This window comes from Puntigrus tetrazona, chromosome 18 (assembly GCF_018831695.1).
Source record: "Puntigrus tetrazona isolate hp1 chromosome 18, ASM1883169v1, whole genome shotgun sequence".
Taxonomy (NCBI): Eukaryota; Metazoa; Chordata; class Actinopteri; order Cypriniformes; family Cyprinidae; genus Puntigrus; species Puntigrus tetrazona.
Genome location: NC_056716.1, coordinates 16,034,789 through 16,046,328, shown reverse-complemented (window position 1 = coordinate 16,046,328; position 11,540 = coordinate 16,034,789). Strand labels below are relative to the sequence as shown.

Here is an 11,540-nt window from a genome sequence, read left to right as displayed (position 1 = left end):
CCTCATCCTTCAGTCTTCATTTCTGTCCTTCTCGCTCCTGTGCTGGGCTGTACTGCCAGCCATCGCCTGAGAACCTCCTCAAACGCTCCTTTCTCATCTTAAAACAGATGCCTGATCTCGTCTGTTTGCATACGGCGAGCAGAAAAGTCCCGTTAAACTCAAAAGTGTTAATCACCAATAAGCTGTCTTTTTCAATCCTCGATAATGTCCAAACAAACTTGATATTCCACATTAATGTCAATATATGTTTTTTGGTCATGAATCTAATTTCTCAAATCTAGCTTCAGTTCTGAATGCATCCGTAGTTTTTTCAAATATCAACAATAGAAATACAAACAGTGATCAACAATCAGTAATAAAAATTCTCTAGAAGCTTTTTTTCTTTCTCTTTCTTATTCCTCTCTTTCCCAGTGATTAGTTGCATTATTATCCGAATCATATTATCAATCATCTTAAGAACTGGTTAAAGCGCGGAGAGGTTCAGGATGTTAAAAGCTCCTTTCCTACGCTAAACTTTCGCCAACGAGAGAGTAATGTTTCTAATGTTTTGACTCTTTCACATCTTTTGCCAGTGAATGATTTTGATGATATCTGACCGATAGCTGTAGACACTTATCTCCAGGGTCCCGTGTTTCTCTTCTTCTTCTCTATAGCGCGCAAAGGGTGCTCCTCTTTATTGCAGCTGTCTTCGCTGAATGACATCTAGAACGTGCCCTCTCTCTCTCTCTCTCCTGAACCCGTCCCACAGAAACACAAACGCGTGATTTCCAGCAAAAACACGCCTCAAAGCTCCTGGGATCCACAGGTACTGAGAGGTTCGCCGAAAGACTGACACAACACGGGCGGCTCATAATGAGGAGCGCTCAGAGTAATAAGACGCATGACACGCGAGCAATAAACACTGAGTGGATGAAGGAGAGACAGGGTACCATCGGTCCTCTTAAAGGGACAGTCAACCCAAAAAAGCAGTGATGTCGTCACATCACGACGGTCATCTTCTCATATCAAGGATTAAACAGTATGAATGATTCGAGGTCGCGGTACTACTGTTTGGGAGCGACGAAATAAATACAGATCGATGCATCAGACAGAACAAAACAGATTTATAATGATCCATAGATTTCTGTTCGAACTTAGAATCTCATTGCGTCTTCGCCAAAATATACGGCGCCGACTGTTTCAGATTTTGCAAACAATCAGAAAAAGTTTGTTTGTTATAAATCAGTATTATTCTGATTTCTGAAGATCTGACACTAAGACTGGAGAAATTATGCTGAAAAATAAGGCAAATAAAATTACCTTTTAACACACATTGATTACAGTGAAATCAGCTATTTTAGTTTGTGAAAATATTTTACAATTGTGGACAGCTTTTTCTGTATTTTTTAATTCAAATTGGTGGTTTTTGAAGAGACATGAACTCAAAAATGCCCTGAACATAAGGTATTTGCACAGCATTTCTTTCTCATTAACTCACTGCATGGAAAACAGCATAGAAGACATATTATAAGAGGTGATGAATGATGACGATTTTCATTTTTGATAGTGGACTTGCAGGTGAAAAAACATGAGACGATGCATGAGCTTAAACTAACGCTGATGCGGTTTTATATCTGTACCATTGAAACTGTGTCGGCTAGCCAGGTTTGAACGAACACCAGAGACAAAACAATGACAAAAGAAACCGGATGAAGGCAAACGAGGACAACCAGATTTAGAGGAAGGGTCAGGACAATCTGAAGTCTGGATTATTGAGCTGCTTTAAATGATTTCATGGCAAACAGTAGTCCAATCAGAGATTTGTATGGGGATAATTGTAAAAGAAACGTATATCAGATATATATCACACACACACACACACACACACACACACACACACACACACAATATTGATCGTCTTAGCTGACTAAAACATCAGCTATAGTACTTTCTATTCTCTTTTTTTCCATAATAAATTACAGCATTAAACATTCATCGAAAGAGAAGAACGACAGCTTCTCCAAGTGTTTTCTTTTTTAAACTATGCATTGACAGTATAAGGCTTTAACCAAACAGAGTCACAAGAGCGCAGAAACTGGCTGTCAGTGAAGAAGAACGAATATTCTCGAAAATCAAAAGGCAAAGTTTGGTGGAATGATGATCAGAGAGTTAACTGGCCGATATCTGCAACGTCACTGGTACCCATTTATCGATCACAGGATGATGAACGAAATTGATTTTTCTGAGGCAGACAATACAGGAATATTTCATCTTCCTGGTCGAAGATCACTCCAAACTCGCGTGTATGGCGACTTCGAACGCGAAACTAAAAGCTGTCTCACACTGTTCTGCACAGCCGCCTGTCCAAGCACACTTAAATGGCGCTATCCATCACGCTTCGCGCTATTGCTGCTATTCTAAGGGACCTGATGAATCTGTCCACGACACCAGTTTATCGCTTCACATCCGTGGCTTCACCGAAAACGCCAGACACTGACCATTTCAGTCTTTTGGGGTTTATTTTTTCTGTATGATCTGAAAATGTTCACACCTAACGACATTACTTACTGAACCGACCACAACATTCGCCACAGAAAGTCCATGGCGAGGTTTGGTAGCAGTACGACCCAGCGCCTTCGTCCGAATCGAAATTATGAAGATCCGGGCGTCTGAGCGACGCCAGTTTCGTGTAATATGTGTAACAGGAGATAAAGTGGTGCAGGTCTAAGAGACTAAAAAGATCCACTGGTGGGACTTAAAATCGTGTCTGGAATCACGGAAGAAGGATTCATGACCTGACGCCGCAGAGAAATCCGCTTTTCCTGGAGACGAGCCAAACGAGGCGCCCAGGAGTCTTCTCATGGTTTCAGACCTCGGTAGCGCTTTGCGGCCCGAAAGCAACGCCCCGCTCCGCAGCGCTTGCCTCTAGAGCCGTCCGGATGGCAATGGGAAGCAGGGACATGTGCTCGCCCTTTGATCGGCAGTCATGCTGGAGTAGAAGCGTGATGATCTCGAACGCCTGTCGAATATACTGTTCTGGACCCAGCACGACTTCTTTTTCTGTTGTCTTTGGTCCGGAGAGCTTCATGCGCATGAACCTTGACTGTTCTGCGAGAGACAGGGAGAAGATGCGGCTGAAGATTTATTACTAGAGAGGAAGAAAACAACTGGTGATTAGGTTGTCAGACGGCGCGCAGGTACAGCTCATTGGCAAACGCGGTAATGCTGTGGCACTGAGACGCTTCCAGCTTTAATGAGAATTTAAACGCTACATGGTTTCGACGTGGCTCTGAATGCAAAAGCAGGCAGTCGAGCTCTAGCCGATATTAGTAGTGCTGATTATCACTCTTGGAACAGTCCAGGCTTTGGAACCAAACACCCAACTCTGAGAAACAGTGCCGAGGCCTGGATACCATATAGATCTTGAGGCTCTTCTGATCTTGACCCTTAAGAGAGGCTCCAGACACACCGGTCACCTCGTCCAGACCTCCTCTGGTTTCGGTGGAGCATTAATTTCACAGCAAATAAGTTGAAAGCAAAAGAATTAAAATGAATCTCATTCAGATAAAATGTTAAATAAAAACAACACATTATCTATAAGTTGGTATTAAATATGAATCAAGTCCTTCCATCGCCCCATGTTGATTAGCTGCCTGTCATTAACAACTCTTCATCATCATCATCATCATCATCATCATCAGAGACGAGGAAAACATTTGAGCCGCACGGACTCTCGAAGGAATAATGTTGGTGAAATTTTAGCTTTGTTTCACAGGAATAAGTTTAGAAAAAACAGAAAAATAGTGATGTGAAATTATTTATTGGTTATTTTGCCAGTGATTTATTGTTTTTTGTAGATCAAATAAATGCAGCCTTGAATGAGTATACGTGATTTTTTTTTACTTAATCCCATTTTTTTTTTAATGCCAGGGGTATATAAATAATAACACTAATAATAATATTAATATATTAATTTTATTATGCTACTGCTTATTTATGACACCCACAAATCTTATCTGTTTCTAACATTTAAAAAAGCAGTCTTCATCAGCCTCATAGATTTTTATAAATAATTTTAATTTTAAATAATTAACCCAGCTCAGACTGATGAGGAAGCTGATGCCCTGCTGCTGTGTGTTTAAAGAGTGTGTTTGAGCGAGACCCGCTTCTCCGGGTCGCTCTCAGAGCTCGCGCCCCTGCTGCACATTAACGGCCCACTAATCAGAAACTTTACTTCCTCCTGTTCAGAGGAGATTTATTTCTACCCCTTCAGCCATTTCCCCTCTCTCTTTCTCCATCCATGAAGCAGATCTTTAAGAGACTGGACTACAGATCTTCTCCTCGTGGAGCCGTCATGCAAAGACTCTCTATAGGACTAATAAGCCCAAAAACAAACCACAACAACAACAGACTTCAAAATTTCCCACATAATTCATAGAATTTCTAGAAATTCATGCATTTATTTAATAAATGCAATTAGAATAATCAGATTATTTGCACTGCAGAAGTTGCACAGAAGCTGGATCTGCAGTGATTATTATTATTATTATTATTATAAAAACCCTTTATAATTTTGGGAATTTATTTATAAAAGTGGGATATATTAACACACTGTTTCATGCACTGTATGTAGTTATGGTATGTAATAAAATGCATTTTACACTGTGTTTATAATTGCATATATAATGTTATCATAAAATCTAGAATTTTAGATATGAAACTCAAACCACCGGCAGGTGAAAAATCACTTACTTTACTGGTAGTGAGTCATTGATTCACTCTTTCAAATGATTCGTTCAATCAGCCAATGAAGCAAGTGACTTTCAGAATCAGCTACTAGAATATTACTTTACTATTTATGCCACAAAAAGCAGAATAATAATAATAAAGTAGTATACTAGTACGCCTTTTTAAATTTAGCAGCAGTCTAAGTGCTTTTGGCTTACTGAATCATTGACTGAATCATTTATTTATTGATTTGTTTATCCATTCATTCAATTATTCATTGCATTCAATGCATTCATTTCATTATTTAATGCACTCGTTTATTTATTAATTGTATTCTTTCTTAATGTGTTCAGAAACACTATTAAATTGAAGGACTGATTGACAAAATAGAGAATAAACGTAACATTACCATTAGTATTATTATATAATATTAATATATTTTTAAATATTATTATATTTTAACACCATTTAACACAACGAGCACTCAACAGAAGCACTGAAAAATGTACTATTTGTGTGCTTTGTTAACTAGAGCATCACCTCATTAATGATTGAAAGATGAATGAGGAATGAAGGAGGAGCGTGTTATGGTCATATGCTCCTCAGTGACGCTTCTGCATTCAGGAGCGTTTCATAGCAGCATTAATATTTCAGCAGGCCCAGACACGATCATCGTTTGCATGTAAAAAGTCTCGGAGGAGACACGCTGGAATACATGAATCAGTCCGTGACATTACTTTAACATCTACAGGAGACAGCTGCTGATCGTCACAGAAGATCATTTCCTTTACTTTTGTGGTTTATGTTCAATTAAACATCGGAGCTCAAATAACACATTATGTGCATGAAAAAACACACCATGCATTCTAATCTAATCTGGTGCACTATTTAGATTCAGATAATTTCTCAATTACATTTATGCATTTATGCATGCACATATTATTGTTTTCATTTCATTTAACCAATTTTTATTTATTTCAATGCATTGCTTACTTATTCATTTACTTAGTGTTTTTATTTTTATTCATTTTATTTGTTATTTATTCCTTCCATTCTGCTCAATTAGTGTATTTTGTTTAATTAACTTATTTTTTTATTCAGTGCATTGATTCATTCAATCAGAGCATTCGTATATGCATTGTATTGTATTTACAATAATCTATTTTTTTCTAGATGATTTTATTAGAATTCTTCATGTAATTTCATCAAATTCACAATCACATTGAAATTATGAAACATAATTCTTTAATTATTAATTTTATACAACCTTAAAAAAACAAAATAATTGATAAAAGTTTTACAGCTCAATAATACACACAATAAGTCTAGCAGTGAGCTCCTGAGTGTCTCTAATCTCACACACACACACTCACACACACACACACACACACACACACAGACACACACACACACAATATACAGACACAGACAGACACATTTCTCACACACACACACACACAGCTCTGGGAGCTCGTTCTGAGCTGATGAGAGGTGACCGCCTAAAGGTGAAAACAACATATCAGCCTGCATTAATGTAAAAGATAAAAGGTTATAGCGCGGGATGATGGGGGTCAGAGGTCATGTGGCAAAGCACTCTCAGCAGGAGTGACTGACCTCCCCACAAGCTCACACTGAAGCCCAAAGAAACGAGGAACAGATTTGGTAACACTTTATTTAACACTTACACCTATTAGCATATTACTGGAACATCAGCAATGTATTAGTGTGGTATTTATTAGGCTGGCAGGTGTTGCTATCTGGTTGCTATGGTACTTAGGTGGCTGCCAATTTAACCTGGAATGACTGCTAGAGTGCTGCTATGTGGTCGATGAAATTCCTGGGGTGGTTGCTAGGGTGCCATGCAGTTGCTAGAGCGTTGCTATGTGGCCATTAGTGTTCCTGGGGTGGTTGCTAGGTGTTTGCCATGCAGTTGCTAGAGGTTGCTATGTGGTCGCGTAGTGTTCCTGGGAGGTGGTTGCTAGGGGTGTTGTCATGCAGTTGCCAGAGTGTTACTAAGTAGTTGTTAGGGGTACCCAGGTGGACGGTAGGTGTACTATCTGCTTAATAAGGTACCTAGAGTGGTTGCTAGGGTGTTGGCTGGCAGTTGCTGGAGTGTTGCTACAAGTGGTTGCTGAGGTGTTGCGATGCAGTTTCAGGCTGTTGCTTAGAGGTTGATAGTTTACCAAAAGTGGTCGCTGTGGTGTGTTATGTGGATGCTAGATACTCAGGAGGTTGCTAGGTGTTACTAACATGCTTTTAGAATGATTTGCATGATACTAGGACGCTACTAACATCATGTTACTAGCAAGAATTTATTGAGGCAAAGGTGGTGTTAAGAGTTAATGTTGCCACTATTGAGAGAAGTTTTGACTTTTTGTAATATATGTATAAGTGACCTAACCGAACGTATGTTAGTGTGTTGTTAGTGACGAAGAGCTTACTTGAGCGAGCGAAGTCGCTTTACAGGTTTCGCTGTTCCTCACCAGGTAACTGGCCTCTTTACACAAGCGCAGCAGAGCCTCGGCGTCCGTCCGGCTGATGGCTCCGTGATACCAGCTGTGGAGCACAGAAGGACAGGCGTGAGCGAGGAGGAGCGGCAGAGCCTCCAGCAAGCGTCTGCGGCGTGTTCCACTCACAACTGGCTCTCCAGAGGCACGGCTGGTCGATGCGCCGCCCACGCTGGGCTCCGAGGAGCTGCTCTTCCCGCTCGGGAGCCTCTGCAGCGGACAATGCACTTCAGCTCCTTCTCCACGCCGTCGAACTGCACTGTAAGAGCACAAACACGGCCGGGTGATGTATGCGTCTCTAAAGATCCCTTCACAGCACAAACGAGCACTATACAGATTATCATACAAGTCTTCATATTGCAGCAAATGATTAATCGCATCCGAAAGCGTGCTTTAAAGTCACTGCTATCCAGAAATAGCTTTTGAAGAAAACCCTGCAGCGTGAGCCTGTAAGACTATCAGTCCATACACTGTATTTTTATTGAGCAGAATCTCCCCGCGGGCCGTGCTCTCAAGTCTCTGAGCTCCTGAGGACTGAAGCTCACGCTGCGTGTAACGAGAGGAGCTTCAGACGTCCAGAATCACAGAAAAACACACACTAACCCCCAGACGGACTGAATGAACACAGCCATCACCTGCTGTTTCACACACACAGATAAATATATACAACTACTCAAAATAAAATAATAATTATTAAGAAATTAAAACACGAGAAATAAATAAACGTATTACTTCATCTATCATTTTACTGAAAGCTTATTTGTTTTATTAATAACTAATACAACTAATATCGTTAATAATGATAATGATTACAAATTAAAAAAGTAATATGTTATTTACATTTACATTTACATTTTGCAGCACGCTTTTATCCAAAGCGACTTTACAATTGAGAGTACAGTTATGAAATACTGAATATTATATAGCTGGAAGACAAATCTACAGAAGGGTTTATGTGCTCTGTGTATCGTCTGGCCCAGCGCCCTTCAGCCCACACGAGATACAGGGGTCACAGGGGTCAGGGGTCAGGGGTCAGAGGGGCACAGGATGTAGCTGTAGTGAGAGCTCATGTTTCTGATGAATGAACCTGTAGCCTCAAGCATCAGTGATCAGATTCACACACACACACACACACACACACACACACAACACACACACACACACAACAAAGACACAGAGAGACTGATAGAGGAGTGTGTGTGTGCATGTCTTGTGCATGCGTGTGTGTGTGTGTTTGTGTATGTGTGTGTGTGTGTGAGTTTGTGTGTGTATGTGTGAGTATGCATGCATGTGTGTGAGTGAGTATGCGTGCAGTATGCGTATGTGTGCGTGTGTGTGTGTGTGTGTGTGTGTGTGTGTTTGGTCTCCGTCACTGTAAGAGTGTAATTACGGTGTGATCCGTGACTCACAGGCTCTTTACAGCATCAAAGATCAATTAAACAGAGTCTCTTGTATCAGAGTGTATTGCAGTAAAACACTCAGCATGGAGCACTTCACGCTCGCAGTGTGTAGAGCAAAGAGTTATGGTAAAAAAAAACCTTTTAATGAGTTAGCTTCCTTCTCTTTTTTGTTGAGATTATATGCCTGTATAAGTCTCACATGAATCCCTGCAGACTGCACACGTGAGCTCCTCAGTATACTGTGGACTTCCTAGGGGCTGTGTGTTCTGCCGCTAGAGGTCAGTGTGAGTGTTCTCACCTCTCTTTTCTCTTGACAACAAATGATTACTTTTGCTGATCGAGGAGACAGTAAAGCGATCAAAAGTGACAGTGAAGACATTCATAACATCACAGTAGATTTACTTTCAAATAAATGAACTTTCTGTTAGTCTGTGAATTCTGAAAAAAATAAATGCATCACAGTTTTCTACAAAAATATGTTTTCAGCAACTGATGTTAATCAGAAGTGTTTCTCCAGCAGTAAATCAGTATATTATTATGATTTCTGAAGGATCATGTGACGCTGAAGACTGGAGTAAATCACAAAAAGAAATTATATTTTAACTCATTCACAGAAAAAAACAGCAATGATATTTCACAATACTAAATATTCTTGCTGTGTTTTAGGCCTAGTGTGAGCAGAAAATACTTTTTTTAAATATATTAAAATTATTACTGACTCCCCAAAACCTGTGTACAGCAGCGTGTATATACTTTATTTATTTATATTTGCATGTAAGTTATAATTCTCCCGTTACATTTTAAGGCCAGTGCATTACCATGCTGCTAAATTGGTACCATGTTGACGTGTCATGAAAAAGTACATGTGTCCAGTGAAATCATAACAGCGCATGATTAGAAAGAAACATGGTACTGTAATGTAAGCACATTCACTCAATCAAAACACTTCAGGTTATGCTGCATGCATATGTATAACCAACACACATCCAGTGAATGACAATGAGCATACAGATATTCCAATGAATAAAACAGCTTGGGCTTGAATATTAGCGGATAATTAGCATTATGATCATGTAATAGTGCTGATGCAGCTCTGATGTCTCTGTGTGTGTGTATGTGCATGATTCTTAGAGTGTGTGTGTGTGTGTGTGTGTGTGTGTGTGTGTGTGCGCGTGTGTGATTGTGAGAGAGAGAATGTGTGTGTGCTTGTGTATTAGTTTGTGTGCGTGTGATCATGAGTGTGTGTTTGCATGTGATGTGAAAGAGACGTGTGTGTGAAAGAGTGTATTAGTGTGTGTGTATGTGTGTGATGATTGATGAGTGTGTGTGTGCATGAGAGAGAGAGAGAGAGAGAATGAGAATGACTGAATTGGTGTGTGTTGTGTGTGTGTGTGTGTTTGCATATTGCATGAGTGCGAGATGGAATGTCATAATTTTTGTTTACTGTTGGCATATACTGTACGTCGGCGGAGAAACGATCTGTTACCATGGAAACCTGCCGTAGCAAAGGTGCTTGGCTCCTCGAGCCGATCGTGAACTGTCAGGCGACAATCTGCCGCTCTTCAGAGAGAGACGGAGGAGAACGGTCAGAAACACACACACGTGAACCTACAGCAGCGCCCAGTCATAATACGGCCGGCTGTGACCTCTGTATGTGACCCCAGCATCTGTGACTGTAACCGTGACGATGGCACGTCCAATCAGCATTGAGTCACGGAGTCTGACACCACTGAGCTCACAGACTCTTTGACCTTTTCACATCTAATAGACTGAGCACTGATAGTTAAACAGCCGTTCACACACACACACACACACACACACACACACACACACACAGCATAGATGCCATTTGCAGTCTCAGCAACATGAGTGACGGTAACCATTGGCAACACCGTGATGGGTGTGTCCTATGACCCAAAGCTGAGAGAAATTTAACTATGCAAATGAGCAGCAATGTGACGACCTGCTATTGTGTCGAACTTAGTTGTGTTTGTGTATATGTGTGTGTATATATATATGCGTATAGGTAGGTGTGTGTGTGTGTGTACACACACACACAAACAGTTAAACCACTTTTTGCATTTTACTGTAGAATAATAATAATATTTTATAATAATAATATTTCTGTCGCTTTTATTAAATTTTGAATCACTTAATTACATTACTTTATTCATACTTTACTACTATATTTCAGGGTTGTCATGAAGAGCTTGATGGTAGTTTTCTCAAATATTCACAAACACTAGTATATATTGAATTATATTTTATCGCTTCGATTTGAGAAGAAAAGAGAAAGAGAACGAGGTGAATGTGACGGGAGCGTTATCAGATCAAGCTGACCAGCTGAGGGACGACAGTGGGTGAGGGATCTCTGACACACACACACACACACACACACACACACACACACACACACTCCACACACTCACACACACACACACACACACACACACTCACAGACACACACACACACACACACACACACACACACACACACTCACACTGCACACACACACACACACACACACACACACACACACACACACACACACACACACACTCACACACACACACACACTCACACACACACACACACACACACACACACACACACACACACACACACACACACACACACACACACACACACAGACACACACAGACACACACACACACACACACAGGAATCAAACATAGGCTTGTCACCACATTATATCTATATCTATCTATATCTATCTATCTATATCTATATATCTATATACACACACACACACATCCAGATCAGCACCACACACTGAAACACCTCTGAACACTCACTAATTAAAGCTGCTGATTAATTCTCCTTTACTAACGGACTGATGGAAGCGGGATCAGGAGAGTGCTGCGAGCGTCTCGAGATCATCTCCAGTCACAGTCTCAGCTCAGC

At 40.5% G+C, this 11,540-nt stretch overlaps 1 protein-coding gene across 1 annotated transcript in view; it reads right to left on the bottom strand.

Moving 5' to 3' along the window:
- Positions 1 to 7,417: 7,417 nt before the first annotated feature.
- Positions 7,418 to 11,540, bottom strand: part of zgc:158464 (uncharacterized protein LOC791139 homolog) — a gene marked incomplete at its 3' end in the record, with an annotated part of 83,007 nt that continues 78,884 nt past the window's right edge. Inside the window, exon 5 of the mRNA XM_043264305.1 lies at positions 7,418 to 7,473. Within this exon, the coding sequence (XP_043120240.1) occupies positions 7,418 to 7,473 (56 nt within the window). The remainder of the gene's footprint in view (positions 7,474 to 11,540) is intronic.